General features: G+C 35.7%; 1 protein-coding gene across 6 annotated transcripts in view; it reads left to right on the top strand.

Moving 5' to 3' along the window:
* LOC124171931 (membrane-associated guanylate kinase, WW and PDZ domain-containing protein 2-like) overlaps window positions 1-9,257 on the top strand; it is an 85,939-nt gene extending 76,682 nt beyond the window's left edge. For 5 of the 6 annotated variants that reach the window (XM_046551361.1, XM_046551362.1, XM_046551365.1 and 2 more), the window contains one exon: window positions 5,064-9,257. In XM_046551361.1, the coding sequence (XP_046407317.1) occupies window positions 5,064-5,269 (206 nt within the window). In that variant the 3' untranslated portion in view covers window positions 5,270-9,257. Of the gene's footprint in view, window positions 1-1,091; window positions 1,396-5,063 lie in introns of all 6 variants that reach the window. The other variant, XR_006868016.1, reaches the window with a different exon arrangement.
* The last annotated feature ends 1,937 nt before the right edge of the window (window positions 9,258-11,194 follow it).

Below are 11,194 nucleotides of genomic sequence, written 5' to 3' on the forward strand. Positions count from 1 at the left end.
TGATGTCCCAGGCCTTTGGACTTCTTTTATGTTATTTTTTAGATCATCAATCTGATTGAGGTTGCATTGTAAGCTTGTGAATGTTTATTAAGTGATTCAGCAGTTTTTCACATGCATAAGCATCCGTTATGCTTGAGTTCATGGGTGAAATTAAGGTCTTAGTTTGTTTGGATTGCTTGTATTTTATTTTTATAAGTGATTTGTTAAAAATTAGCTAAGGCGAGTAGTTTTTAATTGGTACATAAAGGTGTGCTTGATGCAAATTTAGTGGCCAGGTTCAGAGATTTTTTGTAATCATATAAGCTTCCAATTAATTAATTTTTTCTGCTGAAGTGCTACTCACTGTGTTGACTGCAAACTGAGAATATGTTTTGGGTGGGGAATTTGCCTATTAGAAAGTGTTAGATGATTAAATATTTTTGTTCAAAGCTTTCTAAACTTTTGTGGATGACTGCAAGCAATGCTTTAGGCTAGTAATTACATATTTGGTCCCATGTTCAATATTGGTTTTCTAGATCAATGGCAGAAAAATGGCTGTTGCTTGGAATAAAGAGTGAAGAGAAGGTGGAGAAATGAATGCAAAAGTTTCCTTAATATTAGAAATAAACTACCGATCACTTCCATCTGGTTGTGCTTTATAAAAAGATTGATTTATGCCTTAGGTTGATAATACCCAATTTTATGTACATACTTAATACAACTGGGTAGCACTTAAGGATTTAGGTTTTGTTTCTGGAGTATATTCTTGCTGGCCTGCTATTTTTTTCCTATTTCTTTTATGTTGATATTTTTTTTATTCTTAATTATCTGTAGCAGTTGGGTGTGGTTGGAGATTCAGGCTGATAGGACGAAGCCTGACTTGGCTCCAACATGGGTTTAGAGACTTAATTAGTTTTTATCGCTTTTATTGTATATTGTAAATTGCATGCTTTATTTCACAAAATGTGGAATCCAAGGTTCCCATTTTTTTATGAATGTGAGAGATTTTTGGTGCTGGTGTCAGTATCACGTATGAAAAATTAGGTTTCCTTGGCTTTTGGCTGTAAACAGAGGTCCCTTTTGACTTTCAAAGCCTTTAATTCTGTTTTCAGAAGCTGAATATCAGCAGCATGTCAACAATGCTAAACTAGGTGGCATGGCAGAGAAATACTTCTAGAACATACCTAAGTAGTTGCTGAGTGCTTAAAAAGATATGTTACTTAGGTCTTAGCTATGATGATGATGTAGTTACAATGTGCATGAGCGAAAATATCACGAGGACGAAATGGGCACGGGAGAGGCAGCTGAAGTTTGATGTACCAGGCGGTGCCATCTTGATTTATTTTGACCTTATTAATCCTAGAGGTGCAGTATTTTCCTCAAACCTAAAAGTGCCAGCGGCGGTCATTTTGACCGGTAGGTGTATTCCTTGGTTTTCCTTGTTTTTATTATTAATTACTTCATGTTTTCAATTATCAAGTTAATTAGTGTCACGTTTATGCTATTTTAATGTATTCAATGAGTTCAACGAGCAATTGCATTTTTTCACTTCTTTAACTTGCTTGCAATCTGTACTACTTACTTAATGTACTATTAGTGATAGTGGTTGTGAAGCACGCCAAATGTCAGTTGATCAACTAGAAATATAGCTTTTACAATCCTTATATGTGGTATAGTAATAGTAACTACACTAAAAGATATGCATTGATGCTGTATACGTTTGCTAGATGTATTTTACAAGACACAATTTTTTTTGTTTCTCTCTGCTTTGTATACTTTGCTCCTCTACCTATATTTTTGATATTATTGCAGGTATACTGAGTTTTATTTGCATGTTTGTGTCTCACTACGGTGTATTTTTAAGTTGTGTACCTGAAGTGTAAGGTCGTGGTTCAGGCCATGGCTTGATGTACATTAAAACCTCCACATAGTAAATTTAGCGGGACCCAGAAAGTAGTGACTTTGTTGTGAGGTGGTTTAGTGTGCAGGGGTGTTTTGCAGATTGCAGTGTTGTGGGATGAGTGATGAGTTCATGCAGATGAAAGACTGAGTCCCAAATATTGTAGCTGCGGTGGACTAATGTTGGAACATTTTTTGAAGGCGCAAGAAATTCAACTGCTGCAACAAATAAAGCATGTCCATTGTATATAGAGCCCCTTTTGTGACCATTGGTTTAAAAGCCTCCTGTGCAAATGACTTACTCACCGATGGATGCAAATTCCCAACCAAATCCTGAAGGTCTGCAGAGATGAAATGTTGCTTGGACGTGGGGAACCAAATATGTATGATGTGACAAAAATTCCAAAAACCCTGACTGAGGGGAGGGTTACCCCTGAAAAATTACATGGTGTCAGAAATTCCTATTTTTCAGGGCAAGCCTCCAATAGACGGCCTCTGATGACTAGAGTACTTGGGGAATCTTAGCTTTTGTTGATTATTCAGATAGGAGGAGCATAAATTATTTGATTGATGTGATTAATCCATGGAATTTGTCAGTGTCAAGTAGTCTTTGAATCAGGAAGTTTCAATGCTGATGTATGCAGCCTGCGTGACGCAGTTACAGAAAAATTTTCCCCGCAACTACGTAATTTTGCTTAGCCCTTTTAGTGCGGTGGGCCTCACACGGCGGCAGCTGGAACCAGAATGATGTCACACGGGCTTTTTCCAACATTCATACCTAGCCGTCACGTTTTCACGTGCTTGAAAATTTTCACTTTTCATTGAATCGTGAAAAATAGATGTCGTCATTTAAAAATCTTAAAGCATGAAATACAATTTCCAGGAGTAATAATCTTTCATTTTAGGCAATTCAAAAAAAAATAGGTTGTTGGAGCTTGCAATATCTTAAGTCATGTATTAGTTTATTTTTGAAGCAGGGTGCAATAAGCCCGCTGATGGAAAGAAACTGGTATGAAACAAAAATTCAATATGGATGCCTTCTGGCTGTAAATTTCATGTGAATACCATAAAGCAGGGGTCTCCAATTTACTAGGCCATGAGGGCCACATTCCAAGTTCTGAATTGCCCTGCGGGCCGGATAACAAATTTGCCGATGACTGAAGTATTCGATACCAACGACTACTGAAGAATCCGGTGGCATATTTCTTTTTTACGAACAGTTGAAGGCGACTTTGACGTGCAGTACAGCGCAGCAATGCTCCTAGCGGCGTCTCACAGAGTTAAACGAGCGAGAATCGCGCCCCACTTGAAATGAGTGCGCGGGCCGGATGAAAGCCCTCCGTGGGCCGTATTTTGGAGACCCCTGCCACAAAGTATAGTGGAAATGGGGTGGAACAGCATAAGATTCTGTCCTCGATACCAATCAGTGTAACTATATGGCTACGGGTCATTCTGAAGAAGCAAGTTCATCTGTCACCAAAATATTTTACTGGATTACTAAAGATAACCATAGGAGCAATACATATACCCAAATATCTTCACAAGACCAACCAGAAAAGTTTTCTAGACGGAAATGGGAAAATTACTGCTGTCTGAATGTATATCCTGGGTAAACATTGGATATCTCAATGTTCTCCCTTGCTCCCCTCCGAAATATTTAAAAATTGTCCATCCCAATACATATATCCGAGAAACTGGATTTTGAGCAGATTGATAGCCTCTTATACTGAAATTATCAGATCAATTTATCAGACATGTGACATTCTCTGCATGGTGTCTTAAGGCAACAAAATTTTCTCTCTGCCCGTACTGGCATCTTCTGATTAAGCACCCTTAGTACCTACGTTATGAATTTTGTGGTGTAGAAAGGAATGCATGATAGGAGACTGTTAGCCCCCTTCCAGATTTAGTATCAATGATAAGCTGACAGATGAATTTTAAGGCATTGTAGGCAATAGGGGTTTCTGCTGCTGATGGTAATATAATTTCTAAATGAAAAATATTGCAATGGATAGGTTGTTTTTTGAGGTATATTGGTAACTGGGACCCTAGCACAGATTTCATTCCAGAGAAATTACAGGTTCAGAAAACAGAGGTTCATCATGGGAGTTTTTCCATGCATTATGTGTGGGAAGGGCTTTTTATCACTGCTTTGAGGAGGTTCCGGTGTAATTTTGCTATATGGAGGTTCAATATACAGTGGCCTTATGTATTCATTAAGCCTCATGCTTTATGCCTTTAGCTAATTTTAAGTGGAATGATGTTGGCTATTTTTATGTGGCATTGGTCTTGCACAGAACCCATTCCCTAATGGTAGCTGCATCATAAAAAGTAGCTGTGGCTGTTGGCCAGAAACAGCTATGCAGTGAGGTGTAGGGTACATAACTATATTTCAATGCCATTTGGTCCAGTATATCTACGCTATATTTTCTGGTCCTGTATTATGGTGTTGTTTACAGTTGATGTTATCTTTGTTGATAAGCTAATTGGTTTGTTAAAGTGAGGAAATTCATTTTTTCTCAATCAAGGCATAAAAATTACCTTTAATTCAGCACATGTACTCTGTTGATTCATGTCACCTCAGTGATTATTTTAAGCAACATTCCTGCATTCCTCCCTGTTACCAATGCACTTTTTCTCCGTGTTGTATCAAATAATTAGGAATACTTAAGAGCTGTGTTAATGCTTATAAATTGAATAATAACAGCTCCGGTATTATTCAATTTGCCTGCAAATATAAAAACCTCAATGCTTAGCAACCTAAATTCAAAATGTAGATATCTTCAAGTTTCATTTTTGACCTATGACTTCCATTATTTGATCAATTTATGTGTAGATACATTAATTAGGTGCTATTTTAATTATTTGTATGATGCTGCGGAGAAAACTATTCTTCCCTATCTAAAATTTACATGAATTATTGTTTAAGTTCTAATTTTGTGTTAGCATTTGTATTTATGATATGCTGTTGTTAAAAGATCATATTCATGCTAGGATGTATAGATATAGGCATAAGAATCGTATATTGGTGCAGCCATTAGTGGTTAGATCATTAAATGAAAAAAGCTTCATTAACATTCAGTATCTTAAGTGTCCCGTGTATGAACTTATTTGTTTGTAGGAATCATGATCCATGTAGCTGTATCTGATCAGTTGTCTTTTGCCCGTTTCTTACCTCGTTGCAGACCATCAGGCAATTCCCTCCAGTTGTGCTGCATCTCCTCAGTCAAGTGGCCTTCGACCTGGTAGCTCTCTGTCACAGCCTGGGACTGGTGTGCTTGGGATGGGTCAAGTGGCCTTGCCATCTGGTTCTGGTGCAAACTCCAATGGTCCACTCTCTCATAGTTCATCATGTGAACCAGGATATTGGGACCGTTATGCTCAAAGCTGACCATTATGAGGAAGACTAAAAAATTCTCAAGTTGGCTGCTACATGCTCATTTTCAAAATGAAGACTGGCCTCTCTCATGTCAAATGGATGAAGTTTTGGTATGAATGCCTGGCTCATCTCATTCTTTTATCAATGATTATTTCTCAGGATGTGATTTTCCAAGATATTATATTGGAATATTTGTACAATGCATAGGTGAAGGGGTTTACTCAGTATTATGAAGATGCATCCATTGGATGAATGATATGTACTTTGCTAAGAGGAGCCTAATTGAACGGGTGGTTGTTTATTCTAATAGATGTATATTCTTAAGTGAATGCCCCATCCCGTGCTGAAGGTGAACAGGGACTATCGTTATCTACATAGATTGAGTGCAGGTAATGCTGTGACTATAAGATGGTGCTGCTTTGGATTCTGCAGTGTTGATCTTTATTGTAGGAGATAGAAAGAAGTTCACTCGAAACAAATAGTTTGTTTAGAATGTGTGCAATACCCCAATACACTGCCCAGCACAAAAGCCAAAGATTTCAATTCTCATCATTGTGTTACACTGGTGGTTAGTTGGTGGGATATTTTGAGCTCTCAAAAATAGCTAAAGAGGACATCCATCATTACTGAATAGTAAATGCTTGCTAGTATACCTAATGCAGTATTTTTTGAGCAAGTGAGTTATTCACAATCATATTAATTAATGTAGCTTTCAAATATTTCGCATATTGGTGAATTTTGTGTCCTTTAGGATGAAGAGCAGAATGATTACACTGCATTCAATCTGCAGAAGTTAAAATTGACCGCAAGAAGAAAAAATTATGTATCTTTCATGTAACAGCTGCTGTTTTAAAATAGCTTTAACTCTTACCTAATGTGTCACCATCAGCTGAGCTGGAATGCATTTACTAGTGTGCACATACCATTTGGTATATTTTCAGTACCACTGTATTCAGTGGAAAAATTGGTACTTAAAGATTAGTTTGAAATTTATTGGGCCTAGTGATTTTCTCCTGCTATAAAAGTGCTGTAAATGGTGGGTCTAGACTGAGTTAATGGTGGCTATAAAAATGGTTTGTTGTTAGTCAATTGTTGGGTTGCCTGTTGAATGGAATATGCAAATTATTTTGATTAGCTGATATTGCATTGTTAAAAGTTATTGGAAAAGAAATTTCATTACTTTTAATTGCCTAAATTACATTTTATCGGACTGTTAATACATATAGCATCAAAAATGTATTTTATTGCTGGGAGCCCATGTCATGTCCTCAGTACCTGTGTTATGCAGACATCAACCTAATTTAAAACTTATTATGAAAATAATGAAACCAGTGTAGTTTATGATAGAGCATTTATTTGGGGCATGTTTTGTGAATGGAATCTCAGAATGGGATTGATATGCCTGGAGATCATTGTTAATTTATCAACAATGAATCTAATTTTCCATGTAAATGATTCTCTATATGTAATAGTGAGTGTGTGTGAAAAAGAGAGTGAGAAAGAGGTACAACTGTTAGACTCTGAACATTTTTCTATTATACTACTTATAAGGGTTTTATATTTGGCTTTTTGATAGAATTTTTCTGTATATAATTTAAATCTGTAAATATGAAGTTATTGAGTGTGAATAATTGCTATACATTGAATTATAATGTGAACATAGGGGATAACTTTGTAAATATGTATGATATTGGCAATAGTTACACGTTCAGGTGAGGTTATAAGGGATACATCTTTTCACCGTTTCATTCAGGCCATTCAGTAATGAGCAGGATTTAATTTCAGTATAGATATTATTTTTTATAATATTTAAAGTGGAGTGTTCATAACGTGCGTTGAAATCTTCAGTCATTGTCATACTTATGTTTAAATGGTCTAAATTCAATTGGTATATTCAACATTATCTCACTTTAAATTAATGATTCATTGCTTGTGAATAAGATTTTAAAATAGTAATGGGTGAAAATAGAAATAAGCGGATCATTGGATGCAGTGAATAGATGCAGCTAACCATTATTATTAATTCGCAAAGTTGCTATTGAAGTTAAATTGTTAAAATTGATTTGGAAACCTTGCATCAAGAATTTGGTTAATCTCTTTCACAATTTTTCCCTTCAAAGGTGCTTTTTGCTAAAGATATAAAAAATTTATCATAACTTTGTAAAATTATTGTGAACTCATGATTATCAGGGTCACTGAATTGGTTGAGGATTGCTGAGAAAAACGTGAAAAATCAAAATGTGAAGTATTTGGTGGAACTAATATTAATGTATTATTGATATTCTTTTTCTAATTGATTCCACGTCTAATGGACATGATTCTTATCCTACTGCAAGGAAACCATAGTTATATCCATATTTATAAAGCGCTAATGCTGTAGATGTGGTTACTCTTACAAACATTATGTTGAGACTATGCACTTTTACATTGCTTTTTGGTCTCACTAAAGACAAGCCTTAGAACCAGTAGTTACATTGAGGTACCAAATTTATTTTATTTGGTCAGTGCTTTAGGTGACTGATTGTTCTTTAAATGATGTATGTAGTATTTTGGTGAACATTTGAGGTGATAAATTCCTCTGGTTGTATGCAGTAATTTTGAAATTACTTGATGAAATACTGCAGCTAGCAACAAGTTATTATTGCCATGGAAGGGTAACAGCTAAGTGTATGTGATGGGAGATGTTTCCCGATGATAATCAAGAGTTCTCAGTAAAAGGAGTTCAAATTAGGAATTGGGTCTATTTTAGCAGCCAGATTTAAAAAAATATTTGAGTAATTTGAGCCCTTTGCCTGGATGTTATGTCTTTCATCGAAATTCAAGATCCAATGTTTCAACTTCATACCAAGGTTGAGTGGTAATTTTCTTAACATGTCAACATGGTGAAACCTTCCCCTACTCTTTCAACATATAATATTTTTGTATCCCCCGTCATACTTTTAACTACGCTAAAATACTGTCGATTGCTTCTCCTGTGATAAGGTTGAATAAAGAGGTAATAAATTGTTATTAAGTGTAGTCCCTTAGATAGAGCTCTTAATTTTATTCTTCATGATCAAATTACGATTATTTAACCACCTTAAGCCACTATTTTAGCAAGGTCTTGAAATTGTCATTTTTTTGTCAATAAGAGATAGAGATAACTTAAATTTTCATCTTAAGTATATCATAGCATTTTTTCAAACCAGAATGGAAATGAAGAAAGCTCTTAATGTCTGAGAGGGAAGAAGACCACGGTATTCCTCCTCAGTGAAAATGAAAAAGGTTACTTAGCATCTCATGAAAAATAACTTTGCTCAGGTTATATTGTGGGATTTAAAGGCTCTGTACTTAAATATTGGAATAATCCAAAACCTTCTATTGTCCCCAGCCCCCAATTCCTTGGATAAGTTCATTAATCATATTCATTTATTTTCTCTTCAAGTGCCAAGGAATTCCTACTCATGCGCTACATTTTTGGGTAAGGTTTCACAGGCATGTTTTTGTTATTTGCTCTCCAGTTTTTCAGGGTGCCACACCTTGATAGAAAAGTGATTTTAAAACAAGTTATTCTCACAGGTTATTAAAATGTGAATGTTATTGTTGTTAATGGAAAGTTATTGAACAAAAAACTACCTAAATGCTCATTTTGGGATTGTATTAAATTAGGTTAAATGTCAATCTGTAGTAGAGTGAAAACTGATGTTACATATCCATTATTTTTCAAATTATTCAGGGTAATGGATTTATTGAAAATTACTTTACTGATCAGAATACTTATGTCTGATGATCTGAGTACACTCAATTTACTGGTGCTCAGCCGATGCAGGTAGATATATTCATCAATCATTAATGATTGTGAGATGTGATCTTGGAGACTGATAGAGGTTTAAAGGTTCCAGGGAAGCCTCATACAGTAGCAAAAGGCCTCAGTAAATGGCCATAATTTGTTATCTGATTTTGAAATCTCCTTTTAAACATTGTATACCATTGTATATGACTAATAAAGTTGTTGACTTTTTATTTGCCGCTGAATTGGTTGTGTAGAGATTGTCGGAGGTAGTTGTCAGTTACATGGCTGGTATCTATGGGAGATGAGAAATGTAGAAATAATTGTGAAGTATGGTGTTTCACAGAGTTTTTCAGAAAGCTTTTATCTTTTGATGACTTTCAATAGGAGTAAAAAGTATTTTTCAGCATGCTGATGTTAAATATGGCATGAAATTAGGATTTTTTTTCATAAATGGATTTTATGATCTGTTTGAATGAAAGAAAAATGCATGCAGTCATTGACATTTATTTATATTAACTAGGAAAATGAGGAAAACTGTATCATTGGCGACATGCTTTGAAAATTTCTTCTTCGATAATTTTCTCCCGTCATTTTCCACCTCTTTGTCAAATGCAACTATTTAGATCTTATGTGAATGCATTCAGTGCAAGCTATATCAATGGGCTTTGCCCTACTTACTTGTGAGTTTTTCTCTATGTCGTATACTCCCGAATCTCTTAGCTGGGCCTTGTCCATGGTTGTCACCTCCACTTTGCTGCCTTCTTTGATCATGACCATTTTTACGCAATTGCGACCGTTGTAAACATTAAAACAGAAAGTTAGACCTGCAATTGGGAGAAGTTTAAAACTGTAGTCTGTATTGGATACTCTAAACACATTGCTCCAAATCATAGATTGGGTCTTCAGAGAAAATTAGTGTCTTCCTTTTTCTGCGCCTACATGACATCTAAAGCCACTTCACTTTATATATTAATTCTTATTTTTAATGGGTGCATTCGATTTGGTTAAATTGTAGTTATTTTCAGTGTGACCATTTCCGAGCGTTTTTTACTGTTTTCATTCAATTACCTACTCATGCTGAAAGTCATCATTCTTAAATTCCTTAGGTTTGGCACATTCATTCATGTTAGCTATCTACCCAAATTTAACTTCCATGCATAAGTTTGGATGGAGCATACTTTTGAAAATCATACCTAATTTTTCCTTCCTTATAGAAGGAATCCATTCTTCAGTTTACATACTCCTCGTTCTACCTACTGATGTCACTTTAAAATTTGACATCTCCTCTTAGTTTAGTTTCATCTTTTTACTACTTATCCAGGTAAAGTTGATTAATTTCTATAGATTAAATTGTACTGAACTTAGGAGGGCAAAGTAGTAACTGGTAGAAAATGTTTATCTTTACACTTGAGGAAAAGGTTAAGTCTTTGATTGAGGTTACCCTCTGCGCCATTGGAACATGGAAATATAGCTTAAGTTATTTTGAAAGGAGGGGATGCAGCTTGGTAAAAAGAGTGCCTTTGTGAGATAGCAGCATTTGGGAAACTGGTCAGTGGCTGGTATTAGGGGGCAACCCCTAATTACATGAGGCATTTACGAGGGGCGAGGCTCCAACCTTGTATCTCATGCATTCAGAAGTCACAATTCTCATGCAGTGTGTCTCATTACATATCTGTCATCTCTGGAACATAATTTCTTCTAGCTGTAGTGGGGAGGAGACTGGTGACCCTCATTTTGATGGGAGGAAGTCAGACAATCCATGGCATTAACAAGAAATCTTCTAAAGTAGTTCTCCATGACATTTGTTTCCGCATGACCTGAGAACATTGCAAATCGGCCTTTATATATGGTAATCCGTCCTACCACCACCAAGGCCCATCTCACTTGGTAGCTAGCATAACTGGCCTCTGTAACCAATCTCTCATCCTGGGAATTATGTACCTCGGCATATTGCTGTCAACAATTTGTCCTATTTTTCGGCCTATTATAGCAATGCATATTGGTGTGCTAAGTGGTGAATAGATTTAAGTTAGTGACTTATCCTACACAGTCATGAAAAGCAGTCCCAACTACATAATTAAGTTTCAAAGTCTAAGGAATACACTTAATTTTTCATAATATACTATGAAAAATTGTATTACTATCGTCAATATGTCTTATTATTT

Source organism: Ischnura elegans, chromosome X (assembly GCF_921293095.1).
Source record: "Ischnura elegans chromosome X, ioIscEleg1.1, whole genome shotgun sequence".
Lineage (NCBI taxonomy): Eukaryota > Metazoa > Arthropoda > Insecta > Odonata > Coenagrionidae > Ischnura > Ischnura elegans.